Consider the following 26,327-nt stretch of genomic DNA (forward strand, 5'->3'; position numbering starts at 1 on the left):
ATGTGGAGGAGGGAACCTCGGTGCGTCTCCATCCCTGCCAGTTTCCAGCAGGGAAAGCAGCAGCAAGCAACTCCTTCCCAGGCATACCGGGCAACAGGCACAGAACCGTCTCAGCACAGAGAGGCACGAACCGGGGAAGGCGAGAGGAGGGACCGACGGCGGGAGGCCGGGGGGAAACAAACAAGTAAATAATCCTAGCGCTGACTGAGGGGCCCGCACATCGGCGACCCGAGGCGGCGGCGGCTCCGGCTCCTTCGCTCCCTCCGTCCCTCCCTCCGCGGACTGGGCGGCAGCAGCAGCAGCAACGTTTTCAGCCAGGGGGGCTCCTCTGCGTGCCCGGCCGAAAGGACTGGCTGCTTGACGCCGCTGAAAGGTCTCTTTGAGCCGCCAGCTCGGAGTTACGCAGCTCCAGAACCGAACTTGCAAGAGGAGGGAGCGGGGCGCCCCGAGAGCAGGCGAAGCGCTCCACCACCCCACACCTCACCGCCCCTGGGGCCGCCGCGTTTCCCGGCTTTGCAAAAAAAAAGAGAGAGAGAAAAGCAACGCGCCCTCTGCCCGAGCGTCTCGTGGCGCACACGCCTGGCCCTCCCGGCCGGGGCAGCCGTCGAGCGGCGAGGCTGGGGGGCCGAGGCAAAAGCTGTCGGAGAGCGAGGCTGGGGGGCCGCGGCAGAGGCAGAGCTGGCCGGCCGGGGAGCGCTCGCGGGAGGGCGCCCAGGGGGGAGCCCTCGGCGGGAGCCGCCGGCCCCACAGGGATGGCGGCGGCGACCATCACCACCCTGCCGGTCTTGCCCGACGGCGGCGGCGGCAGCGGCACCTTCCCGCCCGGACACTTCAAGGACCCCAAGCGGCTGTACTGCAAAAACGGCGGCTTCTTCCTGAGGATCAACCCCGACGGCCGAGTGGATGGAGTCCGAGAGAAGAGCGATCCGTACAGTGAGTACCGCCGAGCCGTCTTTCCCCGCAACCGAATACCCCACCCCCCTTTTGCCTCTCCCCACAATTCCGGAGCAGTAGGGGGAGAGGGACACGGCCTGTCGAGCGTCAACTAGGAACGGTGTTAACGTGGAGCGCGGGGGCGGGGATCAAAGTACAGCCGTTTCTCCCCAAGTTATCTTTAGCTACTATAAAGGGCATTTTTATTTTTTTAAAAAAGTTTATTTATGTATTTGCACTGTACTTCTACATTTATTTTATTAAAGCTTCGATATATCCAGGGCAGGATCTATACTACTGCTTATAACGGTTTATAATGGTTATGACAACTGTTCAGGCCCAGGACACATTACATATACACTTTTTATACCATTTTAAAAGTGTTATATCCTGCTTGGTGTAGATTAAACCGTGTTGTGATTTTTGCCCCTCCTTCCCTCATTTATAGCGCAATCTTTTGCTTGTAAGGCCCATTGAGTTCAGTGAGGTTTTACTTCCAGGTAAGTGTGTATAGGATTGCAGCCTAAGGGTACTTCCAGATGAGCCTTTTGACGTGCAAACCTCCCTAACTCGTTCACAGATTTTTAGAGGAGGGGGGCATTTGAACATCACCACCAGCCGTCCCTGCCCCCCCACTTTTCCCGTTTCACAGGAAATCCATTAGGGAAGAAAAATGTTTATTCTGTTATTGTTGTTTTTTAAATTCTGTTTTAATGGATTTATTTGTGATTGTAAGGAGACTTGGGTGCCATTTTTCTTGGTAGAAAGGTGGAGTACAAATCAAATAAATAAATAAAAGGTAGAATAGCTGTGCTCCACAATGTCTTCTACATGAAAGTACTATGATACCTCTGTATGGAAGTTTTCTAAATCTCTGTGGGGTTTTCTCCCTGAGCGTCATCACACAGGGGAAAATTGGGTTTGCTTGCCTGCCTGTTTGTCCCTCATTACTTCCTCTCATTACTTCCCTCATTACTTCCTCTTTTGAAAGAGGAAGTAAACAACTTGCACATGGCCCATTCAGTGGGCCAATTTGATCCCGCTGGAGATAGCGGCAACTTCCCTCTGACTTACTGGGGTATTTTTTTGTGGCGGGAAGAAGCCTAGAAGGGGCAGGAGGTGCACAGGAGGCAGACAACGTCATGAGATGGACTTGCGAAAATCCGTGAGTGCCCAGTATGGAGCGTGCAATAAAACATTTGTCTGATGGAACTCCCTGTCAGGGATAAGTGGTTGTGGGAACTGTAGCTGGTGGGTTACTATTGGGGTCAGAGAGGCAGTTGTATTTTTTTATTTCAAGAAATTGTCTAAATAATGAACACCACTATAATTCTCACTGTTGAATATACAGTTCAAATATACAGTGAATATATATTCACCCACACCCTGTTGAATTTAGCTGCCTATCATGGGTCCCCTCCTCTTCCTTAGTAGCATTACCTTTCCACCTGTGTGTACAAACTGATGCCAGATCTACCCTTCATAGTATGTAGCATCATCCCAACAGTAAGATCCGTTTCTGAGCACCTGGTGCCATCTGCCTCCCAATCTTTTTTCCTCCTCAGATTGTGCCAGCTGGACCCAGCCTAGGCCCCATCCCTGCCTCTAAAACAACATGGGTATGGTGTGCATCTTTGCCCCTTCCTTTTTCTTCTTCATACACTTTCTCCATAGTTTCTTCTGACCTTAAAGACAAACAGATTTATTGTGGTAAAGGTTTTATGGCTAGAGACCTCTTCATGCATCTGGTGGAGAAGTGGCAACTAGTCCATGAAAGCTAATGCCACAATACATATGTTTGTCCTTAGTGTTCCTGAAGACTCTTTCTTTGGTTTTGGTTTTGCTGTAAACCAAAACCAAAAGACAGTAGAATCCTGTACTTGTTTACTCTGAAGTTCAGTTCAGTGTGGCTTACTCCTTAGATAAGTGTGCAGCCTCTCTGGAATCTTGCCCTATTATCTGTCATTGGACTACTACCCACCCTGTTATTCTGAGCTCGATATCCCCATCTCAGCTTATCGGTAGATAAACATGCTGATCCCATGTTTGTAATATACTTACAGTGCAATCCTATATATGTCTACTCAGAACTAAGTCCTGTTGTTTTCAATGGGGTTTTCTCTCGGGTAAGTATGCATGGAAGTGCAGCCTTAGTGTGTTATCCCTCATGTAGCCATTTCTCAATTGTATATGTATCATCCCTCTTGCGTCCACTAGCTCTACATGTGCCCTGTCACATGGTTTAACTAGAGTGACCATATAGAAAGGAGGACAGGGTTCCTGTATCTTTAACAATTGTATAGAAAATAGAATTTCAGCAGGTGTCATTTGTATGCATGCAGCACCTGGTGAAATTCCCTCTTCATCACAGCAGTTAAAGTTGCAGGAGCCCTGCCCTCTGTAGTATCTGTTCGCTAGCTATACTATACAAAAGAGGGCAGAGCTCCTGCAGCTTTAACTGTTGTAATGAAGAGAGAATTTCACCAGGTGCTGCATGCCTGAAGGCTCCTAGCACTACAATTTAAAAGACATTATGCTGCTATTCCATCTTTTTCTACCATAGCAGATTTTCTGTGGTAAGAAAAAAGGTGTTAGAAACATTGGGAACTCACAGGAGACTTACAAATGGAAGACGATATCATAGGAACATAGGAAGCTGCTTTATACGGAGTCAAGACAACAGCTAAAGCTGCAGGAGCCCTGGCCTACAGCTTTTGTATCTGGTCAAGAGGGAAGGGCTCCTGCAGTTTTATCTGTTGTGATGAGGGAATTTCATCAGGTGCTGCATGCATACAAATGACGCCTGCTGAAATTCCATTTTCTGTTAAAGATACAGGAGCCCTGTCCTCCTTTCCATATGGTCACCCTAGAATCTAACCCAGTATTGCCGACGCTGACAAGCAGCAACTCTCCTGGATTTTAGGCAGCAGTTTTTCCAGGCCTACCTTGAAATGCTGGGGATTGAACTTGTGACCTTCTGCATGCAAAGCATGTGCTCTGCCACTGAGCTGTGGCCCTTTTCTGTAAAATTCCATGAATGAGGCAGGGTGATTGCACAATAAAAGCTGTGTCTGGACATTCAGTCATCCCATTGCTTGTATAACCTGCAGCTCTAGTCCTGGCTCTTAACAATTTGTTCCATTACATAAGCATTATGGGATGGATCCAGAGTTTATTATACCTAGAAGAGATCCACTGAAATCAGTTAGTCATGATTAACTTAAGTCCCACTTATTTTAGTAGGTCTACTCTAAGTATTGCTAAAGAGTTGTTTAACTCTTAAAATGTAATAAATAAATAAATAAATAAATAAATTGTTCAAATTATTCACAATCAAGGGAACTGGGGAAAAGAGTGGAAAACCCATCCAACTGGAGGAAAGAACATCGTATGTTTAAAAAAGAAAGAAAAAGTGAAAGCTAGTTTCTGTATTCTAACTTTTATAGAATATTAAAATTGGTTTTTTCGTTGTTTTGTTGGGTGAATTGCAAAAGTCACTTAATTGGAATTTTTATTTCAACAAAATAGTATTGTTGAAATAATATTTATTAGGTGTACTTGAATTTTAGTAAGGATGAAATTAGCATTGATGGTGATTTTTGACAAGGACACTACTGTGGAGCCTTAATAAGATTAGCTGAGGACCATAATAGGCTGGTTTGCGCAATCAAAATAAGCCTTATTTAAATTCTGTCATGTGCCAGGTGTGTGCAGAGGACGATTTCTACAATCCCTTCCCGGGCACAGCTTCTCATGTCATCTGAACTCAGGCAGCATGGCTTGTTAGTGGGGACCCCTCCAATAGTCCATGGGCACACGCAGTGATTTAAATTAGCCACTGTGACTTAAATTTGAATTACCCAGTGTAGCTGATTCTGATTATGTGAACCAGGTCAATGTATCTTGGAATGCACTGACTACAAAATCTGTTTTTAACACAGGATCCTGTAATTTTAGGTATCAAACTACACTAATTTCTTAATGTATGAACATTCCCTTTGCTTCAGTGATTTCATATCGGAGCAGGATTTAGTATAACAAAAGGGATATTGTTGGCTTAATGTAGGTAAAACAAGAAGAATTGTGGCGGGTAAAAAAAGTATTAACTTTCTTGCCAGTCTGCTTAAATTAAATTTTACTAGGGTTTAGTGATGCTTCTTTTAAGGGATTCCTCAGTCTTTCTATATGTGTCAGGTGACGGTCAAAAATGGATTATATGTATTTGGAAGTAGGGATTGCATGTCTTGCACTGCATGTACAAATACTACTGGGTTTTGTACTTCTAGTACTAACTTTACTTTTACTCTACATAAGTATAGTTGTAAGTTGCTCCTGGTGTAGCAAAGGTATAACATTGGAAAGTCTTACGTATCTTTGTAAGCTAGATATAAATATGCTAGTTTTCATTGTGATTCTCAGACTGTTTGGTAAGGAGATACAGGTGGAAGTCCTTCAGGTATTACTCAGGTAAACCGCCGAGAGAGCTTCGGCTGTGGGGCAGTATATAAATGTAATAAAATAAATAAATAAATAAATAAATACTCTTATCACTGGAACAGCTTGTGAATGCATTCCCATTAGCAAAAATTGTGATACTAGAAGCTGCTATCCGAAAGAGAAACCTGGGTCAAGCTAGTTTATGGAGATTATTTAATTGAATCTGTATTTAACCATGTAGTTAAATATTAACACCTCTATACACAGAGTAGTTCTATAAGAAATTATGATGATTACTTACTCTAATGTGGATTTAGGTGCAATAAGTTCATATACTCACTCTTCATGTTTCTACATTGGTTCCTTAAAATGGATTATAGAGAATAGCATTTTAAACCGCTTACTCTCTCATGTTAAGGATCAAAGAAAATTTCTTACTTTATTACTGTATTTCTTCAGTTCTAAGACACACTTTTTCCCCATATAAACACCTCTAAAAACAGGGTGCATCTTAGAATCGCAGGTGCGTTTATTATTTCTTAGAATCAAAGCTTTTTTTCTGTTGGTGGTACTGAAATTAGTGTGCGTCTTACAATCGATGGCGTCTTAGAATAGAAGAAATACGGTATATAGAAATGAAATATATTATTTATTAATAATCTTCTCACCTCACTGAGGGACCTATAAACATTTCTTTGTAATCTTAGACTGATGGATAATGGAAACACTTGATCTCTGAGATGTAAGAACTGTTCTGTGGTTTACTACTTAGCGTTTACAGTAACCTGCATCATTCCAAGTATATTCTGAAGGCTGAAAGTAGGAATTGACCTAATAATTCATCCCTCTGTAAATTACAGTTTCCACAGTTTCTTCTCAGCATATTGATATATTACTTTGTGTTTAAAGCTTTTGTTTTTGACCAATACAAAGTGCAGTGAGAGAAACAAAGACATTTATTTCCATCAAGCTTCCCCTCCCTCACCCCACCTCATGCCAAACCACATTCACTTTCCTCGGGTTGTTTTGCTCATCATCTGACAGGTTTGGAAACATTGCGGAAAGACAAGTTTGGAAACACTTAAAAGGAGTATCGCTAAACCTTAGTAAAATGTTCACAAAGCCGCAAGGAACCTAATACCACGTTTTTCATGCCACAAGTCTACACTAAAGAAACAATATTGACACTAAAGAAACAACAACAGTAAGTATACTACTGAATACACTGTTACAGGTTTCCTATCAGATTTCTATGGATAAGGCCTATCAATGTGGGTTGTCCTGAGGCAATACCTAGACTTGACAAAGGGGCAGTCATAGCCAATGAAAGCTAGGTGATGTTGACAAGAGAGTATTTGTCCGGACTTGTCCTCCCTTGCGAAATAGAGACGAAATAGAGAAGACAAAGTGTCTCTGTGTGAGAATAATAATAGCCTGCAGTTTGGGGGAAAGCACAAAAGAGACAGGATGCTTCCAGATGTGGTCATCATCCTGCCTCATTCACTGAATTTGGGGGCTGAGGGGTCCAGCCATCGTAGTCTTTGACTTTTAAGCCTTCTGAGTTTCCCCATCACATCTTCTGTCTTTTTTCTTACTTGAGAAAATTCATTAAGGAAAAAGTCGAAATTGCTGCACAATGCCTTCTGATTGGTAACGCTAGGAACTCTGCATCTGGAACCACCTTCTGGTCTTAAGATTTCATGGGCTCTGTCCATTTCATCAGATGCATTCCAGAACACAGTTATATTTTAACAGAAAATTATCCCCTTCCTGTAAGACAACAACGGTGCAGCAGCTCCACAGAACTCAGTGGAATCCATGCTTTTGCCTTGGTGACCCTATGTAGCGGCAAATGTATGTGTGTGTTGCTATGTATAATAGATTCCTCTCTCTTGCAACTAGACCAGGTGCATTAAGAATCCATAGATTAAAGCCAAGGCACTGCGGAAAGATGCAGAGCACATTGAGTCCCTGAAGAGTCATTTCAGAAAGGCTGCTCAACCCTTCTGAGGTGTGTTTAGATTTTTAAATACGTTTGGGTCTTTTTCAGTATGCTGTTGGCAGGTGTTGGTTTGCTACCCCTCCTCCCCTACACTGTTGCCCTACGTACTTTCCTGATGTGGCATCTTTATCCATTGAAGCCTTTATTGAAAGTGGCTGAAAAGAAGTGAGTTGTGTTGTTCTGCTTCTTTGGTTTATTTCCCACTAAACGGTGTGTGTGTGGTGTGTGTGTGTGTGTGTGTGTGTGTGTGTGTGTGTGTGTGTGTGTAGAGCTTTTTAATGCATTCATCTTCTTGGCTGTAATTATTTTCAGTTGCTCTTTCTTTTGTATTGGTGGAGTTTTACTAGGGTGGAGGGGGGTTGTTGCTTGAAACCCTGCCCTGTTGCCTGAAGTTGAGGCTAAAAAGCTGTTGAGAGATGGACCTCCATTCTCTTAAAGCCTAAATTACTCACGTAAATTAAAGTGCTAATTACTCAGAAGGGGACGAAATGAACTGCAGCAAGGACCAGCACAGAGTCAGAGCATACCAGTTGAGGTTGTTGCTAAATAACCCTAGACAGGAAGATTAGCTTTATCTTTTGTAACAGTCATCTTTCTCTTTTTCATTTAATTGACATTTATTAAAAGTAAATGTACAAATTAGACCCTCTTTAGCATGCCTGTTGTTACTTAAACTGCAAGTTAAAGAAAGAGGCAACTGGTTTTGACTTATTTCTCCACTGCTATGAGTGATACATTCACCCACACCCACATCTCTTAGGTTCAGTGCTAGAAGAGAGAAATTCACTTTGAACCTGTTCCTATTCACATCCAAGTGCACACACACAGGGAATTGGTGTATTTATGTTTCAAAGAATGAAGAGAGAGACTAGGGGTTTCTCTAAACAAGCGATTAATAGCACGCATGTCACTAGCCACTCAACAGAAGTTTGCAGGGCATTTTGACAATGGTTATTCTGTTGTTGTTGTTGCTGTTGTTGTTGTTTTTAAAAAAACACTTGGATATTTTGACACTTCTGAAATATCTCAGGATTTCCTACTGTGTGCAGCCAAAGTTGCAGTACAAAACACCCATTAGAGAGCATTGTCCCATTCATTACTATGAGCACTGAGAGGAGGGGAAGATTTCAATTACAGATCATGTGGTCGCTCTTCTCCTCCCGTGTAATTCAGCTCATTACAGTTGCGCAAGAGAAGCAGGAAGGAAAATGCTGGTAAGCAAATGCAATTTCCCTTTAATCTAAAGAAGGTCTAGGGCTCCCAAAGCAGCTAATTTTCAGCTTTCCTTTTCTGCCACTAATGGATGGCCCCACCCTGAGAAAGGATGATGATGATGATTTACATTTTTATATTGCCCAATAGCTGAACCTGTCTGGGCGGTTTACAAAGATCCAGGAATGATTAAAACTCATTGTATCCTACCATATGCCTTAGAAAAAAGAAAGGTCTTAACCTGGCACCAAAAAGATAACAATGTTGGTACGAGGCGGGGAGATCATTCCACAGTTGGGTGACCACCACTGAAAAGGCCCTCTCCTTTGTTGCCACCTTTCAAGCCTCCCTTGGAGGAGGCACCTGGAGGAGTACCTTAGATGCTGAGTGTAGTGTATGGGTAGGTCCGTGTCAGGAGAGGTGCTCCGTCACATATTGCGGTCCCAAGCCATGTAATGTGTCAGTTTTGTTAGATCTATTAGCTGAAACAGTGCAGATCACCATTGGGATTTACTCTTGAGTAAGGGAACCAGCAGATCTCTATTTCATGAACTGGAGATGCATAGCTTCGCATTATCAAAGTAACGGAAAATAGATCCTCAACAAATGCAAACAGGTGGAATTTCGCATTGGTGGAGTATCACGGAAATGGTTGGGGGGATTAAAAAATTCCTAAAAACTCAAGGGATGAACCAATCTGATTCAAACTTGGCGTGCCTAAAGCTCTACTTAACAGCTCTCAAAGTCCCAAGTTTCATCTCTTTATCTTTAAAAATGACGGAGCTGTGGGCAAGACGGGTGGGGCTGGAGCAGTAAAAAGTCCATTCATTTGAACGTTCGACACGGAGTGCTGGAAGAGGAGAACCGCCCTGCCCTCCCCTTTCATCAGCAAGACTCCATTCAAACACATGCCCCCAACAGAGGAAAAAGCGAGAGGACATGGAGGCTTAAGGGCGCATTAAAGTCACTTGGGGAAAATAATCCAGCACCAAAATAATATGCAAAACAGAGGAAAAGAGGTGAAATGAGTGCAGAACACACACACAGAGAACACAGACCTCCGTCAGGAGTTGCTTGCCCCCCCTCGCTCTCCTCCTTCCTTCCCTCCCTCGCGCTCTCTCACTCGCTTTCTCTCTCTCTCTCACACACACACACACACGCGTGCGCACACACACACACAGAACTCAGGAGCTCGCGCTCCCTTTGCCTGCCTCAACCCCCGACACCCTCAGAACCCAAACAGTAAGTTTGGAAGTTACAGCACCTGCCCTAGACACCCGGCGTATAAGACGACCCCCGACTTTTGAGAAGATTTTCCTGGGTTAAAAAGTCGTCTTATACGCCGGAAAATACAGTATTAAAGGCAAAACTGAAGTTCTTTGGCCACATAATGAGAAGACAGGATACCCTGGAGAAGAGGCTGATGCTAGGGAAAGTGGAAGGCAAAAGGAAGAGGGGCCGACCAAGGGCAAGATGGATGGATGATATTCTGGAGGTGACAGACTTGACCTTGGGGGAGCTGGGGGTGGTGACAGCCGACAGAAAGCTCTGGAGTGGGCTGGTCCATGAAGTCACGAAGAGTCGGAAGCGACTGAACGAATAAACAACAAATGTTAGTTTCATTGTTTATTTATTTATTTATTTATTACATTTTTATACCGCCCAATAGCCGAAGCTCTCTGGGCAGTTCACAAAAATTAAAACCATCATAATTGTTATAAAGAGATGTGTTGTTTTCTTTTACAGAAGGGAGTATTCATAAATAGCACCATTTAGGTTCAGCCTGAAGTGGTACTTCTGTGTCACTTTTCCAACTCATTCTGCTGAGTTGGCACCACATCTGATGGTAGGCGATTGCATCATGTGAAGTAATCTGCCTCCTTAGGAAGGTGCCAAGGGATGCATAAAAGATGTTAATGTACTATGGTATTAAGTCCTGATTAAGACTGGTATTTTGTCTTGGTTTTGCTGGATCCAGGTCTCCCAGATTTGCGGATTTGTGAGTAGAGATGTAAAATTTCTGGAAATTTTGAAGCCATAGAGGGGGAAAATAGTTTTCCCCCTCTTTTGTTTTTGGTTTTCCTGGAAAAATAGAAAAATAAACAATACTTAGTGCTATATGAATACCTTTACTTCCATTCCTGTATTTATCAACTGGAACCATGTACATGATGCTTGTTGCTCAATTAGAACTGTCTGCACAGTGCTGAACAAATAATTGGTGCTGTCCGATTTGGCAGTGCTGATCACCTGCTTAGGAAAGTATTTCTGTTTTCTTAAGAAATAATTGTGTACCCAACATTATCTAACATAGAGTGATTTGTCACTTTTGTGAGATAGTTTTTGTTGTTGTTGTAAAAAATTGTTGCTGCTCCTGCTTCTTTGTCTTTTAATTGGTGTCATGATCATGTTATGTCTACATCATCTGCATCTAATTTGGGATGGGGGTGGGCACTTTCAATCCTCCCCTTCATTCTTCACTGGCTCCTGCTGTCCATTTCCTCTGCTGAATACCTATGGATGAGGATTAAGGATGACTCATTTTCTTCCTACCCCACTATAATAATGCTCTCCCACCTTAAATTCTGCACTCTGCCTTACCAACTAAATGTAACTACTAGTTCCCCCTCTAGATCGCCATACTTTCACTTCTCCCTTTAATTTTCTAATACTTTCACATACTGCACTTACACTTACTACCAGAAAGCCTAGCATGATATAATTGACACGTTTCTGTGTAAATTTTCATCAATAAATTGTCAGCATAAATTTTAATCCTGCTTTGTGTTCTCTCCACTTTCAGTGTAGTATTCCAGGTTAGTCCTACTTAGAGTAGACCCATTGAAATAAATGGATCTTGAGTTACTCATGACTAATAAGCAAGGCTGTGGAGTCGGCACATAAAACCTCAGACTCCTTTATTCATGACACCTCTGACTCCGATTCCTTTAATTATATATTGATATAGGAAATAAATTTCCTATATATTTCCTACATCGACTGCAAGCACACAACTTTTTAGAACCCTAACCTGTTAAAGGCTGGGTCTAAAGGCTATAACTAAGACATTCTGGTTTTTTTAAAATTTTATTTATTAAAGAAGCCCAAAAATGAAAACAATGAGGTTATTTTTTTTATTTATTTAATTGCATTTATATCGCCCCATAGCCGAAGTTCTCTGGGCGGTTTATGAAAAGACTATAGAGTATAAAGTAATAGGATATGAAACTATAAAAGAAAATCAGGAACAACTTTCTCTACTAGTTAAAAAATCTAAAGTATATACTTTGATATCAAAGTCAAAACTACAAAAAAAGTAAAAAACAATTGAACACCTAAAACAACTTAACAAATGACCATTTTAAAAGAAATGAACTCAGTTTGGATACTACACCCAGTGCTGAAATTTGTTCTTCTGTAGTTATGTTCTTCCTTTCAGTTCATCCTCTGTCCTTCCTTGTCTATCATAATATTTTGGGCTTTTTTTCTATGCTTCCTCTTGCCTCCTTTCAACTATGCTCAAACATCCTTTTTTATTTTTTAAAACTAGATATTCTACTTCCATTCTACCTACCGTCTCCTCTTCTTTCATCTAGCTCTGGTCTATACCCACTTCATCTACTTCTTCTCCAATTCTTTTATTAATCCTTTAAGACTTTGGCTCTTCCTTTTTTGTTTTTTCTGGTCCTAGTCATATTCCCAGAAAAATGTCATCTTTTGCTGCGTGCTTGACGTTACACAATAGGTGCACGGAAAAAAAAGTTTATTTTAATAAAATAAAATAAACAACACTGGAAGCCAGCCTGTTTGAATGGGGATCGTGCTGGGAGGCCTTACTCCAGTTGCCTCCAAGAAGGAAGCTAGGCAGAGGGTTTTCTCATTTGTGGTACCCCATCTGTGGAATGCCTCCCTCAAGGAGGCTTGCCTTGTGCCTACACTGTTAACTTTTCAGAGCCGAATGAAGATATTTATCTTCCATCTAGTTTTCACATAGATATTAAAAAAAACACCTTCACCTACATTGAGTTGGAACCAGAGATGCAAGATCAGAAATCTCTGTACAATGGGTCTTTCCTGCCTTTTCATTCCATTTATATCCCACCTTTTCCTCCAAGGCAGCATACATAATCCTCCTCCTCTCCACAATATCCTCACAACAATCTTATGAGGTAGTGAGGCTGAGAGTCAGTGTTAATTGGCCAAAGTCTCCCAGTAAGCTTTATGGGTAAGTGGGGACTACCACAAAATGTACTGATGGCCACCAATTTGGATGGCTTTAAAAAAGCATGCCTATATACTACCTCCAGAGTCAGTATGCCTGTGTACACCAGTTGCTGTGGGACATGAGTGGGAGAGTGCTGTTGCAATGAGGGTTTCCCTACTTGTGGTTTCCCCTGGGCAGCTGATTGACTGCTGTGTGAACAGAAAGTTAGACTAAATGGATTTGTGGTTGAAATCTTCAGCTGAAGTCGCCTCTCCTCAGTGTTTCCCCCCACCTTCCAGTGGGGCTCTTAGTTTACCTGCATTTTACACCATGGGGCAAACAGCACCATGGTGTGTGTGCGTGTGATTTTGATCAGACAAATTGCACAGTGGGAAAGAGTTAACCCCTTCCACTACTGGTAAGAGAAGATTTGCAATCCATTGTGGTTGCATTTCTGTTTTAAAAAGAAAAGAATATTAGTTGATTGATCTTCTGGGTGACATGTAGTTTATACAATAGAATCCAACCTTTGAAGTTTCAGTAGGGCTTTCCTTAAAAACTGTTTGGAGGCTGCAGCTGGTGACAGCCTGCTTCTTGGCAGAAATTGGTTGTTGGAAGCATACTAATACCCTGGCACTTTCACTGTTTACAGCTTTGGGGGTATAATTTCAGGTTCTTCTTCGTGGTCTCTGTGCATCACACATATGGGCTCTGCGCCTGCGCAGGGCCAGGTTCGGAAACTTCTATAGCTGAAAATCTTTTAGGCGGGAACCCCTCCCCCACCGTCCACTGAGCATGCTCAGGGGTTCCCGCCTAATCCCCTCAGTTCTCTTCAACCGCCTGTAGGGTCAACAGCATTTTGGAGACTTCTCTGTTTGGTATCGTTATACCTAGCTGAATTATACTAATTTCATTCTTTTCTTACTTCTACAGTTTTCTAACTTTTCTATCTATCTATCTATCTATCTATCTATCTATCTATCTATCTATCTATAAAGATTTTCTTGTGTTGTTACCTCAGCCTTGGTGCCTATGGCACTACAAGGCCTCTTCAAAAAATGCTCCGGTTGTGGGCAAAAGATCTCACAAACCGACGGACATTCTTGGTGCTTATTGTGCTTGGGGGAGATGCACGTCGTCGAATCCTGTTGCTTTTGCCTAAAATTCTCCAGGCAAACCAGGAAGAACCGATCAGACCGCCTTCGGGCGTTACTGTGGGAAAAAGCGTTGGAGGCAGTGGAGAAACCGAGTAAGTCTCGATGCTCCAAATCTCCCAATACTATGGAGTCAATGCCCCAACCTCCTCCTTCGCGGAGTGATGCCTTCCCGGTTCACCCCCTTTCCTCCTCTCTATCCGCTTCCTCAAAAGCGGCCAAGAAGATATCTAAGAGAGCGAGAGAGCACATTGGTTCTGAAGAGCCCCAACGAAAGAAATCGAAGGAAGGAAAGAAAAAATCGACAAAGTCAAAACCGTCGATACCGAGGGCTCCATTACCAACTACTTCGGTACCGAAGCGCCCTACGGCACCGAGCACCCTGAGCACCCCGATATTGAGGCTTTCCCTGCAAAAGACGCCTCCAATATCGGCAAGTCCGATACCGACGCTTTCGGTACCGAGAGCCTTCTCGATACCGAGAAGAGCAACTCCGTCTTCTCCACCGGCCCTGACGCCGTTACAGACGGAGCAAGTGATGCTTTCCCCGGTACTGTCTCTCAATATCATTACGGTACCGGCTGAGGAGACAAGCTTAAGAGCATCAATCTCGGAAGGAGAGATCAGAACCTCCTCACAAGATCCAACGCTGGCAGAAGAGGGTCCTATCTCCCCTCGATACCGCCAAGGCCAACAATCACCCATCTGTACCGATGGACATCGATACCGACAGGGACATGAGTCTTGTCCGATGCTCAACACTGACACACATCGGTACCGAGACTTCGATACTGACGCTCTTCGGCGCCGAGACTTCGATACCGACACACATCGGTATTGAGACTTCGATACCGACACATATCGGTACCGAGACATGCCTTTCTCCGATACCGACGACCGTCGATACCGGCCAGTGCCACGAGACCGTTCACCGGCGTCGATCCATTCGGCTCAATATTGGCATCCTCCACAGTACCCTCCTTACTACTATGAGGACTGGAGATACAGAAGGGACCAAGACTCCTATTATTATCAGGAGCAGTATGCCCCATATCCGCGCTTCCGGCAACCTCCATCGGAGACAGTTTCCCGTCCTCCACCCACAGAAGATGCTACCGCTATGCCGCCGCCAACGCAGCCATCGGCACCGAGGCCTCCACCTCAACAGCTGCAACCTACGGCACCGACAACATCGGTACCTTCACAGGCTCTGCAAGCCCTACCCGCGGCTAGGATGAGGGGAGGTGCGCTAGATGAGCAATAGTTCACATGGCATGCTAAGTCATGGTTCACACAACATGCTAAGCCATAATGTTTAGCTCAAAATGCTTAACCACCGTGGCTTAGCGTGTCGTCTGAAAGGGGTCTCTATGGCTTAGTGTGTCATGTGAACCATGACTTAGTGTGTCATGTGAACTATTGCTAACCATGTTGGCCACATAACCACAGTTTAAACATGCTTACTAACCATTTCCTGCAAAAGGATTAGCTGCCTAACTATGGCATAGAAAAGACCCAATGTTTAGCTCAAAATGCTTAACCTCCGTGGCTTAAGTGTTGTCTGAACAGGATCAGTGTCTTCTTCCCTGTCCAAACATGACACATTTATGACATTTGCTGAAAAAGGTTTGCTGCCTAACCATGGCTTAGCTCGATGTCTGAAGAGGCCCATTTTCTGATACAAAATGTTTTATCTTGACGAGATACAAAAGAAGACAGGGCTCCTGCAGCTTGAACTGTTGTGATGAAGAGGGACTATCACCAGGTGCTGCATGCATGCAAATAACACCTGCTGAAATTCCCTTTTCTATACAACTGTTAAAGATACAGGAACCCTGTCCTTCTTTCCATATGGTTGCCTTGTTCTAAAAGCACATTGTGCCTCTTCTAAGGCTTAGGTTCTTCTGGAAAGAGTTTTAAGTTCATATAAGCTGGCATTTTGCCATTGCCACTAGAATGTGGCCCCAAAGAACTTCTTTGAAATTGAATTCGGCCCTCAGGCTGAAAGAGGTTCAACACCCCTGGCATAGACCTGGTATATGTTGTATATTGTATGAACTATGTATGTCTACTTAGATTTAAGGACCATTTATTTCAAAGAGGCTTGTTTCCAGGTAAGTGTATATAGGACAGCAGTTTTAATGTCTTCTAACATCCTTCCTTTATATTGTGGCAGTTCTTAGAGGTTGGTTTGGGCACTTTCTAGTACCTGGCTAATAAGGCTCTAGATAAATTGTTTGTGCGCTCTGTACAGTAGTACTTGAATATGCAGGGAAAAGATTTAATTTATATGGATTTGGCCTAGTAACTTCACTCAGTGTATGTCATGCAGGGGCCTCATGAAAGAATTTTCCTCAGAGGGCCTCTGCAAATATGTTGGAGATGGGCCTTGAACTCTTGGCTTGGAATTGGCTTTTCCGTAGTGGAGACGGTAGTAAGGCTAGTCATTGATCCAGAGACGTGCAGCCTGCTTTTTCCCCCCAGTGAGTACACAAACTCCCTTCTTGTAAACTGAAATGAGAAGTGTTTTACTGATCATTTTGTCAGTAGATGTAAATAAGCTGTACATTAGAGAGATGCACTTCAGATTGTGTATTCTTCCTGCCCCTTCTCCTTGTAAAATAAGATACAAGTTCTGCTTACTTTCTCTCCTAATTAGGACCATGCAGTCTTCTAAGCAGATGTGTGTGTGTTTTAGGGCACAATCCTATGCATGTTTAGACAGGAAAAAAAGTCTTACAATTCCCAGGATGCCCCAGCCAGCATGGCTGGCAAGAGGGATGCTGGGAACTGTAGGACATTTTTCTGTCTAAACATGCATAGGATTGAGCCTTTAATTCATTGTATATTTTGGACAATAATAATACCAGTGAAATTATTCTGAAAAAAAGACAAGCAAAGGGATGATGAGGTAGCTAGCTCATAGAAACCAGTTAATAATTGGATTATTGTAGCTTTTGAGCTGCTTAGGCAGAAATATTCTAACTGTGAGAGGAGAATGAACAATTAGTTGAGCAGGTCTTGGAATCCTCTTCATATTTCTATGATTATGATCATACTTAACAGAAATGAGAAGCACATGATTAATACATAGCCGTGAAATAGTGTTGGGTGGGTGGGTGGAATCACAGGTGTCTGTCCTCCCCCAACATCACCATACACGTTTGATGCCGAAAGAGAGAATTAGCTAAGTGGAGAGAAAAAGGAAGTGTACGGAGAGAGGCATATATGAGTGCGCGCGCGCGCGCACACACACACACACACACACACACACACACACACACACACATATATATATATATATAGTATAAGTTGCTAGTAGTCTTGACAAATCACAATTTCCTCCCCTCTGGAAAGAGGAGGTAAATGGAAACTCTCGTACTCAATATAAGTGTTACATCCTTTCTGGTTCTCAGCCCAGAAACAGTGTTTTTGGTGCCACAACCTTAAACATTATTCATAAACCAGGTACTTTGGAAACAAAGTATGTACAAATGGCTTCTATGCAACCTACAGTGCAAGTATGTGCGAATTTGCATTGAAGTCATATTGTGTTAAGGGAGCAATCCGATGGGCCTTAGACATTGTCTAAGGCCCATAGGATAGTGGTGATGCCACCCACTTGCAGCCAGCGTGGAAAGAACTGCCCTGGTTGCCCTCTGAGGTCAGAAAAATCAACCATGGAGAGGGGGAAAAGAGAGTATTCCAGTGGGAGGGGAGAGGAGACTGGATACAAGCCACCCTGAGCCCCTTTCAGCCTCATTCTCTCCCCCTCTGAAGCACCATGACTAGACTGGCTAGTGAATAGCACAGCAATTGGAGGATGGGAGGCGAAGATCGTCTGTGCCACTCCTCCTTCCCTTCCAACTTCGGCTCAGCAGGGCAATCCATAGGGTTGCACGCTAAGTTAGTCCAGCCCATGTAGAACAGGAATGACTGCCAAGATATAATAATTTCAACTGCTTGAGGGGAAAAACACTTCCACTTCAAGTTTTATATTTTAACTAGAAATATTTGTGCAGGAAAATTAATATATGGCAGAGGAAAGACAGAAAACAAAGCACCCAATGTTACTTAAATTGTTCATTCTCTGGTTCCAAAACTTATGAATAAGAATGAAGCTTTTGAAATAATCTGAACATTGGGAAGATGATATTAAATCCACAAGTGAGTTCTACCATATTTTGAATAATTATTTTCACGCTGCAATCCTATACCAACTTACCTGGGAATAAGCCCCATTGAATTCAGTGGAATTTACTTTGCTACATGTTTAGGATTGTACTATGAATGAATTATTTCCAGCAGCATAGGATATCTATAGGCCTTTCTAGACATTGGTATTATTATTTTTTTGCACAGTCTTCATCTGGTACTTCTTCTATCAAAGAGCGGTTGTAGAGAAACAGCCCTTTCTGAGGTGCAAGTTGTTTACAAAGTTGTGTAAAATTTATAAATACATATGTGTTATGTAATATAGTCATTAAAGGTGAGAGGTGAAAAGGTTCTCTCCAACTAAAGTTTAATAGAGCCAGTTGTCATGTTGTGGTTAAAGAGTTGGACTAGGACTTGGGAGATCCAGGTTCTAGTCCCCACTTGTCTATGAAGTTCACTGGGTGACTTTGGGCCAGTCACTGTCTCTCAGCCTAACCTACCTCACAGGCTTATTTTGAGGATAAAAATAGAGAGTAGGATCATATAAGCCACCTTGGGCTTCTTGCAAAAGGAAAAAAAAGGTTATAGATGTTGTTGTTGTTGTAGTAGTAGTAGTAGTAGTAGTAGTAATAATGGTTACCATAACTGAGGTCTACTATCAACAGCCTGCAAACTGCCAGTTAAGTTGTTACTGTTCCAAGGACCTTAGCTGTGGGGCTGAATGTGAGAAAGACCTGAGAGACTTTTTACAACCTTGTATCCTACCAGTAAGATCCTGACCAGAGAGAGAACTTCAGATCCTCACCTTTGAAACATTCTGCATAAGCTAACTATGTTGGTGATAGCATGTAAGTAATTGGCAACTGGATGTCGATAGAGAAGTGAACTAGAATGACAAAATAGCTGTACTTCTAAAGCTAGTAACCGTGAAAGCATCTTGATAGGATCTAAACTTCTATATATACAGCCCAATAGAAGCAATATATTTAGTTTAACTTTCTAATACATCTATTTGTCTGTTTATCTCATGCCTGTAGCCTAGAATAGAGGCAGGCAATCTTTGGGGCAATGGGCACATTTGGCAATTTAAGAAACCATCACAAAATGGCTGCCATGGAAGGCATGGCAATGGGCAAGTAATCTGCCCAAAAGACTGAGTACAAGGCAGAGGTGTAAGACAAAACACACTAAACATCTGCTTTGAACACACAATTTTTAGCACCAAAAGAAACATATTTCATATCAATCCCAGTTGACAGTAAAAAAATGTGTTAGGGAATAAGGAAACAAGGTACCATTTTTATATAGTGACATTTTGGTGATGTTAGATGGGATTATAAGAAAAGCAATCCTATCTTCCACATTTGGTATTATCCCACATTTGGTGGGAAGATGATGACGACGACAACAGCATCCCAGCCTCCACCTTTTGGTGGCAGTATGCGATTTAAGAAACCCAGTCTCAAGCATTCCATAATTTAGGATATGGATCTACTAGAACAGAAGATTTTGAATTAAAAATGGAACAGGAACTAAATTAGAGGGGTGAAAACTTTTGTAAAATTGGTATCTCAGAGTAAGAGGTGAAGAAATGGCTAAAAATGCAATAAATAATAATTTTAGAATGTTTTTAGGATGTTTTAAGGATGTTTTAAAGATGTTTAATCATGTATAGTATGTTTTTAATCAGTTTTTAATGTGTATTTTATATCATGTTTTTATACTGTTTGTTTATACTTTGAATGGTTTTAGTTTTTGTGAACCGCCCAGGGAGCTTTGGCTACTGGGCAGTATAAAAATGCAATAAACAAATAAATAAATAAAAATAATAATAGATACCTATTAATGAATTAAAAAGTTTGATTAAAGCTTGCAAAAAAACAAACAAAAGAACTTTGCTTTCGAAGAAAAAAACTCAAAAAACTTGGGAGTCACTAGATTGGAGTAAAGCTCCAGTTGTTAAGATGTGTCTTAATCCTATATTACTTTGGCCTGTGCAGACATGTTTTGAGTACTTCAGTTTTCAGGGAGTAGAAATAGGTCCAAAAGCAGTTGGAGAAAGGCTTTTTTCCCATCTAATGCTCCTACCAAAACATTTTCCAGCAAGAGCACATAGCAATCTCTATCCATCCCACTCCATTTCTACTACTGTTGTAATTTTGAGTTGTACCTGGGTTGAGATTGGATGAGCAGGGTGGACACTACTGATATCATGGGTGGCTAGTGTCAGATTCCCCTTCTCCACCATGCCCCTGGAGTGCTCATGCAGTCTTTAAAAAAAGCAAACGAGAGCAGAAAACCTGATGAACACCAGCAAGTTCCCTACAGCAGTGCATTACCATTTGGTGAACCATCTCTTCTGAAAAATAAAGACGTTCTGGATGTGTGATCCCCTCCATCCTATGCAAGTAACCATATATGATATGGTGCTTAAGGCTGCAATCCTGTATCCAGTTTCCTTGGAATAAGCCCCATTGAACTTGATGGGACTTGCTTTTGAGTAGGCATGTCTAGGATTGTGCTGTAAATCTTATATAAAGAGCAGTATATACTTCATCTCAGAGGGTATGCAAATGTGAAGAGAATATTATGCTCAGAACACAACCATTTAAAGCAGTCAGGAAATCTTGCATTAAACAGTCAAGTTGTTGAGCAGTGGTTGTATCTTAATAGTTCATAATATACAAATTTTGTATGTTACTTCTTGTAGCCAACTGTTGGCCTTTATAGGAAAGTGATGATAAGAAGCCTAGATTCAGAATTTGAGAAAAGGAGATGCTGTGAAACTGGAACTGCTTGTTGCTGCCCAGATGTAAATACTTTTGATAGAAATGTTGCATAATAGTTGGAAGCAGTATGTGAAAAAGAAAATTGGCATTGGGCACAAAATTACCACAACTGAACAGCTTCCATTCAGAACAGTTCTATATTAAGCAGCAATAACCCAGAAGCTGGTTCTTTTGCATAATATGCTAGGAAACACCATGTTACCTGCTAGCTTTTTCCAGAAATGGTGTTTTTCACTGTGATTCTTTTGTGTAACACAAATATGAAGTCTCATGTACATGTACCCTTGTACATCTTGGTAAATCATATAAGCACATAATTAATTAAAGAACTTTATAACAGAACTTAACGCCCAGGCTCCAAATTTAGCCCTCTAAGGGGCCCAATAGGGTTTCTGAGGCCACATCTATCCTCCTGGCTTCCCCCTCCCCCCCCACTGATCATTAGATGGTTTCCCAGTGCTTGTGCATTACACTCTCCCCATTCTAATAGGTTTAAAATGTTGGTATTTTGACTTCACCCCTTTTGCTCCACCCATCACTGGAATTCAGCCCACCCCTCTCTGAATGCTTTTCCAAACTTGAATTTGGCCCATCCAGTCCCTTGTTCAATAAAATACTTGTGATACCCCTCCACCTTTTCTGAGTTTGCAACCTAGGACTTTCTTGACCTCGATACACAGAAATTGTAATAATCTGATACTGTACATAGTTTTTTAGAAATCATTTGGAGAAGTAAATATTTAAACACCTTATCTTAAATATTTTATTCATCATGCTAAAATAAAACATTCCATAATCTATTTTTTTCCAGTTTTTCAGAAAAATAAAAAAGGCTTTGGGAAAAAATGGGGAAAATGGTTTCACCCCCCCCCCCCAATTTTTCTGGTTCTTTTCCGGGCCTTCACATCTCTAAGTAAGCCCCACTGAACTCCATGGGACTTCCTTCTGAGTAAACATGCATAGAATTCTACTAGTACTAATAGTACATCTAGATTGCAATCTTAAACATGACAGCGTTTGAGCTCAAAGGGACGTACTTCTAAGGTAACTAAATATAGGGTTACAGGCAAAGGCAGTAGATGAGCAAAAGGGATTCCTGCCATGAGAATTGAAGAATGGTAGAGAAAACAGAAAGTAAGATGCCATGGAGCCAAATACAATATTTCCCCCAGTTAAGTGTAAAATTATTGCTGTTTGAGTCTTTGGAACAAAGTTGGTCATCACCAGATTTCTGTAGAATATTGTTTGCAGAATATACTACACCGTTTTTGATTCTCAGCAAAGGTGGAAGTTAGAGTATCACCTTGTTGTCTCCACTGTTTAAATATCTTGCTTTTTCAATTGGTCATATATTTGTTTTTCGTCTGAAAAATTTGGCAACTGCATAGTAGTGTTTATGCTGGCAGTAATACATAGCTGTAATACATAGCTGTAATTCTTTCATATTGTCCAGTGTATTATTCCATTTATTGAATTGGTTTAAACTTCCATACTCAAAAGCCTAATACGTTTGTGTGCATTTTAGTTCGAGACATTATTTCCATCTTTGAAAAGAACGTACTCTGAGGATGTAATAATATGTTTTTAATTTACAATTCTTATGCCTTAAAACAGTGGTTCCCAATTAGCTGAGTACTGCGGACCCCTTGTTTTTCAAATGCCAAGTCATGGACCCCCTCCTTTTGAAAAATTTGTTATCTCTATGGAGAAAATAAGGAGTAGCCCCTAATAAGCAAAGGATTTTAGGGATACTAAAAAACAGACCATAAAAATGACAATGATTTAGTTAGGAATATAAAGACAGACTTAATTTTACTAACGTCTAGTTTACAATTGAACAAATTATGACTTGTCTAGCAGCTTTGTTGTTGTTTATTCGTTCAGTCGTTTCCGACTCTTCGTGACTTCATGGACCAGCCCACGCCAGAGCTTTCTGTCGGCTGTTGCCACCCCTAGCTCCCCCAAGGTCAAGTCTGTCACCTCCAGAATATCATCCATCCAACTTGCCCTTGGTCGGCCCCTCTTCCTTTTGCCTTCCACTTTCCCTAGCATCAGCCTCTTCTCCAGGGTATCCTGTCTTCTCATTATGTGGCCAAAGTACTTCAGTTTTGCCTTTAATACCATTCCCTCAAGTGAGCAGTCTGGCTTTATTTCCTGGAGTATGGACTGGTTTGATCTTCTTGCAGTCCAAGGCACTCTCAGAATTCTCCTCCAACACCACAGTTCAAAAGCATCTATCTTCCTTCGCTCAGCTTTCCTTATGGTCCAGCTCTCGTAGCCATAGGTTACTACGGGGAATACCATTGCTTTAACTATGCGGACCTTTGTTGTCAGTGTGGTGTCTCTGCTCTTAACTATTTTATCAAGATTTGTCATTGCTCTCCTCCCAAGAAGTAAACGTCTTCTGATTTCCTGGCTGCAGTCAGCGTCTGCAGTAATCTTTGCGCCCAGAAATACAAAGTCTGTCACTGCCTCGTTTTCTCCCTCTATTTGCCAGTTATCAATCAAGCTGGTTGCCATAATCTTGGTTTTTTTGAGGTTTAACTGCAATCCAGCTTTTGCACTTTCTTCTTTCACCTTCGTCATAAGGCTCCTCAGCTCCTCCTCGCTTTCAGCCATCAAAGTAGCAGCTACTAAACCTAAATGTGATGGGAGAAATCATGCCTCTTTTTGTCCCAAACAATTCCTTCCACATCTGGTTCAATATTTCCTACTTTTAATCTCAAATCTGGATCAACATTGAGTCGATTTCTATGCTTGTTCTTCATATAACAAAATGTTGAAAATGTTTGTTCACAAAGATACGTGGAACAAAAGTGAACTAGATGTTTCCAAGCCTTTTCACCTAACTTCTTATAATCAGGAAAAACCTTCACCCAGCATTGGTCCAGTCTGTATTCTTTGAAAAATGATTTCAGTGAACCATCACAAGTCACGTCAACAAGTGCATCTTGCTCTTCCGCAGATTATTATTATTATTATTATTTATTTGCAAGACCCTGCCGCATAGGCTTACATTCTACTAAAATCATAGTAAAGCAATAAGGAGGGGAAGGGAATGCAAACAGGCACTGGGTAGGGTAAACAGGCACAGGGTAGGGTAAAACTAACAGTATAAAGTCCGAGCAACATCAAGTTTTAAAAGCTTTAGGAAAAAAAAGTTTTTAGCTGAGCTTTAAAAGTTGTGATTGAGCTTGTAGATCTCAAATGTTCTGGAAGAGCGTTCCAGGCGTAAGGGGCAGCAGAAGAGAAGGGACGAAGCCGAGCAAGGGAAGTAGAGACCCTTGGGCAGGCGAGAAACATGGCATCAGAGGAGCGAAGAGCACGAGCGGGGCAATAGTGTGAGATGAGAGAGGAGAGATAGGGCGGAGCTAGACCGTGAAAAGCTTTGAAGGTCAACAGGAGAAGTTTATATTGGATTCTGAAGTGGATTGGAAGCCAATGAAGAGATTTCAGAAGTGGAGTGACATGGTCAGAGCGGCGAGCCAAGAAGATGATCTTAGCGGCAGAGTGGTGGACAGAGACCAACGGACTGATGTGAGAAGAAGGAAGGCCAGAGAGAAGAAGGTTGCAGTAGTCCAACCGAGAAATAACCAGTGCATGAACAAGCGTCTTGGCAGAAGAGACAGACAAAAATGATCGAATCCTGGCAATATTATACAGGAAAAAACGACAGGATTTAGCTACTGCCTCAATATGAGGAATAAAGGAGAGCGAGGAGTCAAATATAAAGCCAAGACTACGAGCTTCATTGACCGGAGTATAGAGTTGTTAGTTGTACACCACCACATTCAAAAGGATTCCTTCTCCATGAGTTTTCAGGATTAGGTGCCGGGAAGTAATCTCTGAAGCTAGTTGCTAAATCACGCAGGTGCTCAGTGATGTTATATTTTACTTCTCGTAGGAATTCATCATCAGTTGACTCCAGAAATGAATGGTGAATATGTGAATGGTGCCACGGACCCCCTTAGTGAGTTACGCGGACCCCCTGGGGTCCACAGACCACCAATTGGGAACCACTGCCTTAAAATGTTGAGGTCTGGCTGTCTCTTAATAGTACTGTTGTAAGGGATATAAGTGCACTTTACCAAATTCCTGTTTCCTTTAGCAGAGATACAATGCTATTTAATCCACACAAGATTTTTATTGTATGTCCATTTAGGTTAGTGGAGGCTTCCCACAAATTGTGCAAATCAGGTGGATTTTTCAAGGGATAGATGTGCACCATTTCCCTCTACTCTCTTGGATGTACAGTAGCACAGTACACAATTTTGGGCAGAGGAAAAAAGAAAGGCAATATGTCCTCCTGGGAAAATCTGCCTGGTGTGCATATATTTTATTAGGTACAGTAAGATGCTAGTACAGATGCAAACCGCCCAGAGAGCTTTGGCTACGAGGTGGTATATAAATGTAATGAATAAATAAAATAAATAAATGCAGGATTTCTCCCCTACTCCTTTGTATAAAGGTATGTCAGGACTGAAACAGAAGAGAGTGCATTAGCCCATTCCATTCGCAAGTCAATATAGCAGCCATTTTCTAGTTACACTTTCTCCTGATTGAGCCCAGTTTTCTAGAGATCTGTTTAAAGATGAATTTACACATTTCTTGCCTCTTTACTTCATTATATTTGGATGAAACCGTGAAACACTGGCATTTCCCACAAACAAACAAAAATCCTCAATAAGTATTTTAGGAGCAAACTGCATTTAACGCACAATAGGTTTGTTAATGAAAACTGTCTTGGAAGGCTTGCAGTGTTGAGCAGAAAGCGAAAGGGGAACGCTTACCCCTTGTCCATCAACTGTTTTTTCGATTCAAAACCACATGCATGCACAACATGTCAAAGCAGGAAAAGATGCAAGTGCACATACCTACATCTGTCTTCCTTTGGAAAAGTGAACTACACTTTCACTCCTACCAGAGACAAAAACTGCATCCCAGATTTCCAGAACAGATTTGGTTTATGTAGCTGGCATCCATGAACATTTTATTTCCAGTTATTTGCATACAATTCTTAAGGTCAGAGCTATCATAATAACCTGGAAACAGTTTTTATGAATCATTTTATGAGACTGTTTATGACTAAACAGGCTTCCGTACTACATGGAAAAGATGTGCTATAAAATATTTGAGGCTAGTTTGAAATGATCTAAAGAAGTAACTGTAGATTTGCTCTTCACAGTGCACCGATTTATTAAAACAGAATACTTTATTTTTGCAGGTCTCTGCTTAATTTTAAGTAAGTTTGCAGTCTGTAAAACATGGAAATTACTTGAATATTGACATTTGAATTTCTTTCCTGTCCAGTTAAATTGCTACTTCAGGCGGAAGAGAGAGGTGTAGTGTCAATCAAAGGTGTATGTGCAAATCGTTTCCTTGCTATGAATGAAGACGGTCGATTGTTAGCAATGGTAAGCAAATGCTAATACGTTTTCATT

General features: G+C 41.8%; 1 protein-coding gene across 1 annotated transcript in view; it reads left to right on the plus strand.

Annotated features, from left to right (window-relative positions):
• FGF2 (fibroblast growth factor 2) overlaps nucleotides 1-26,327 on the plus strand; it is a 27,465-nt gene continuing 1,138 nt past the window's right edge. The window contains exons 1-3 of the mRNA XM_063136112.1: nucleotides 1-184; nucleotides 385-933; nucleotides 26,197-26,300. Of these exons, the coding sequence (XP_062992182.1) occupies nucleotides 1-184; nucleotides 385-933; nucleotides 26,197-26,300 (837 nt within the window). The remainder of the gene's footprint in view (nucleotides 185-384; nucleotides 934-26,196; nucleotides 26,301-26,327) is intronic.

The sequence above is a fragment of the Elgaria multicarinata genome, chromosome 10, assembly GCF_023053635.1.
Source record: "Elgaria multicarinata webbii isolate HBS135686 ecotype San Diego chromosome 10, rElgMul1.1.pri, whole genome shotgun sequence".
In the NCBI taxonomy this organism is placed as follows: Eukaryota; Metazoa; Chordata; class Lepidosauria; order Squamata; family Anguidae; genus Elgaria; species Elgaria multicarinata.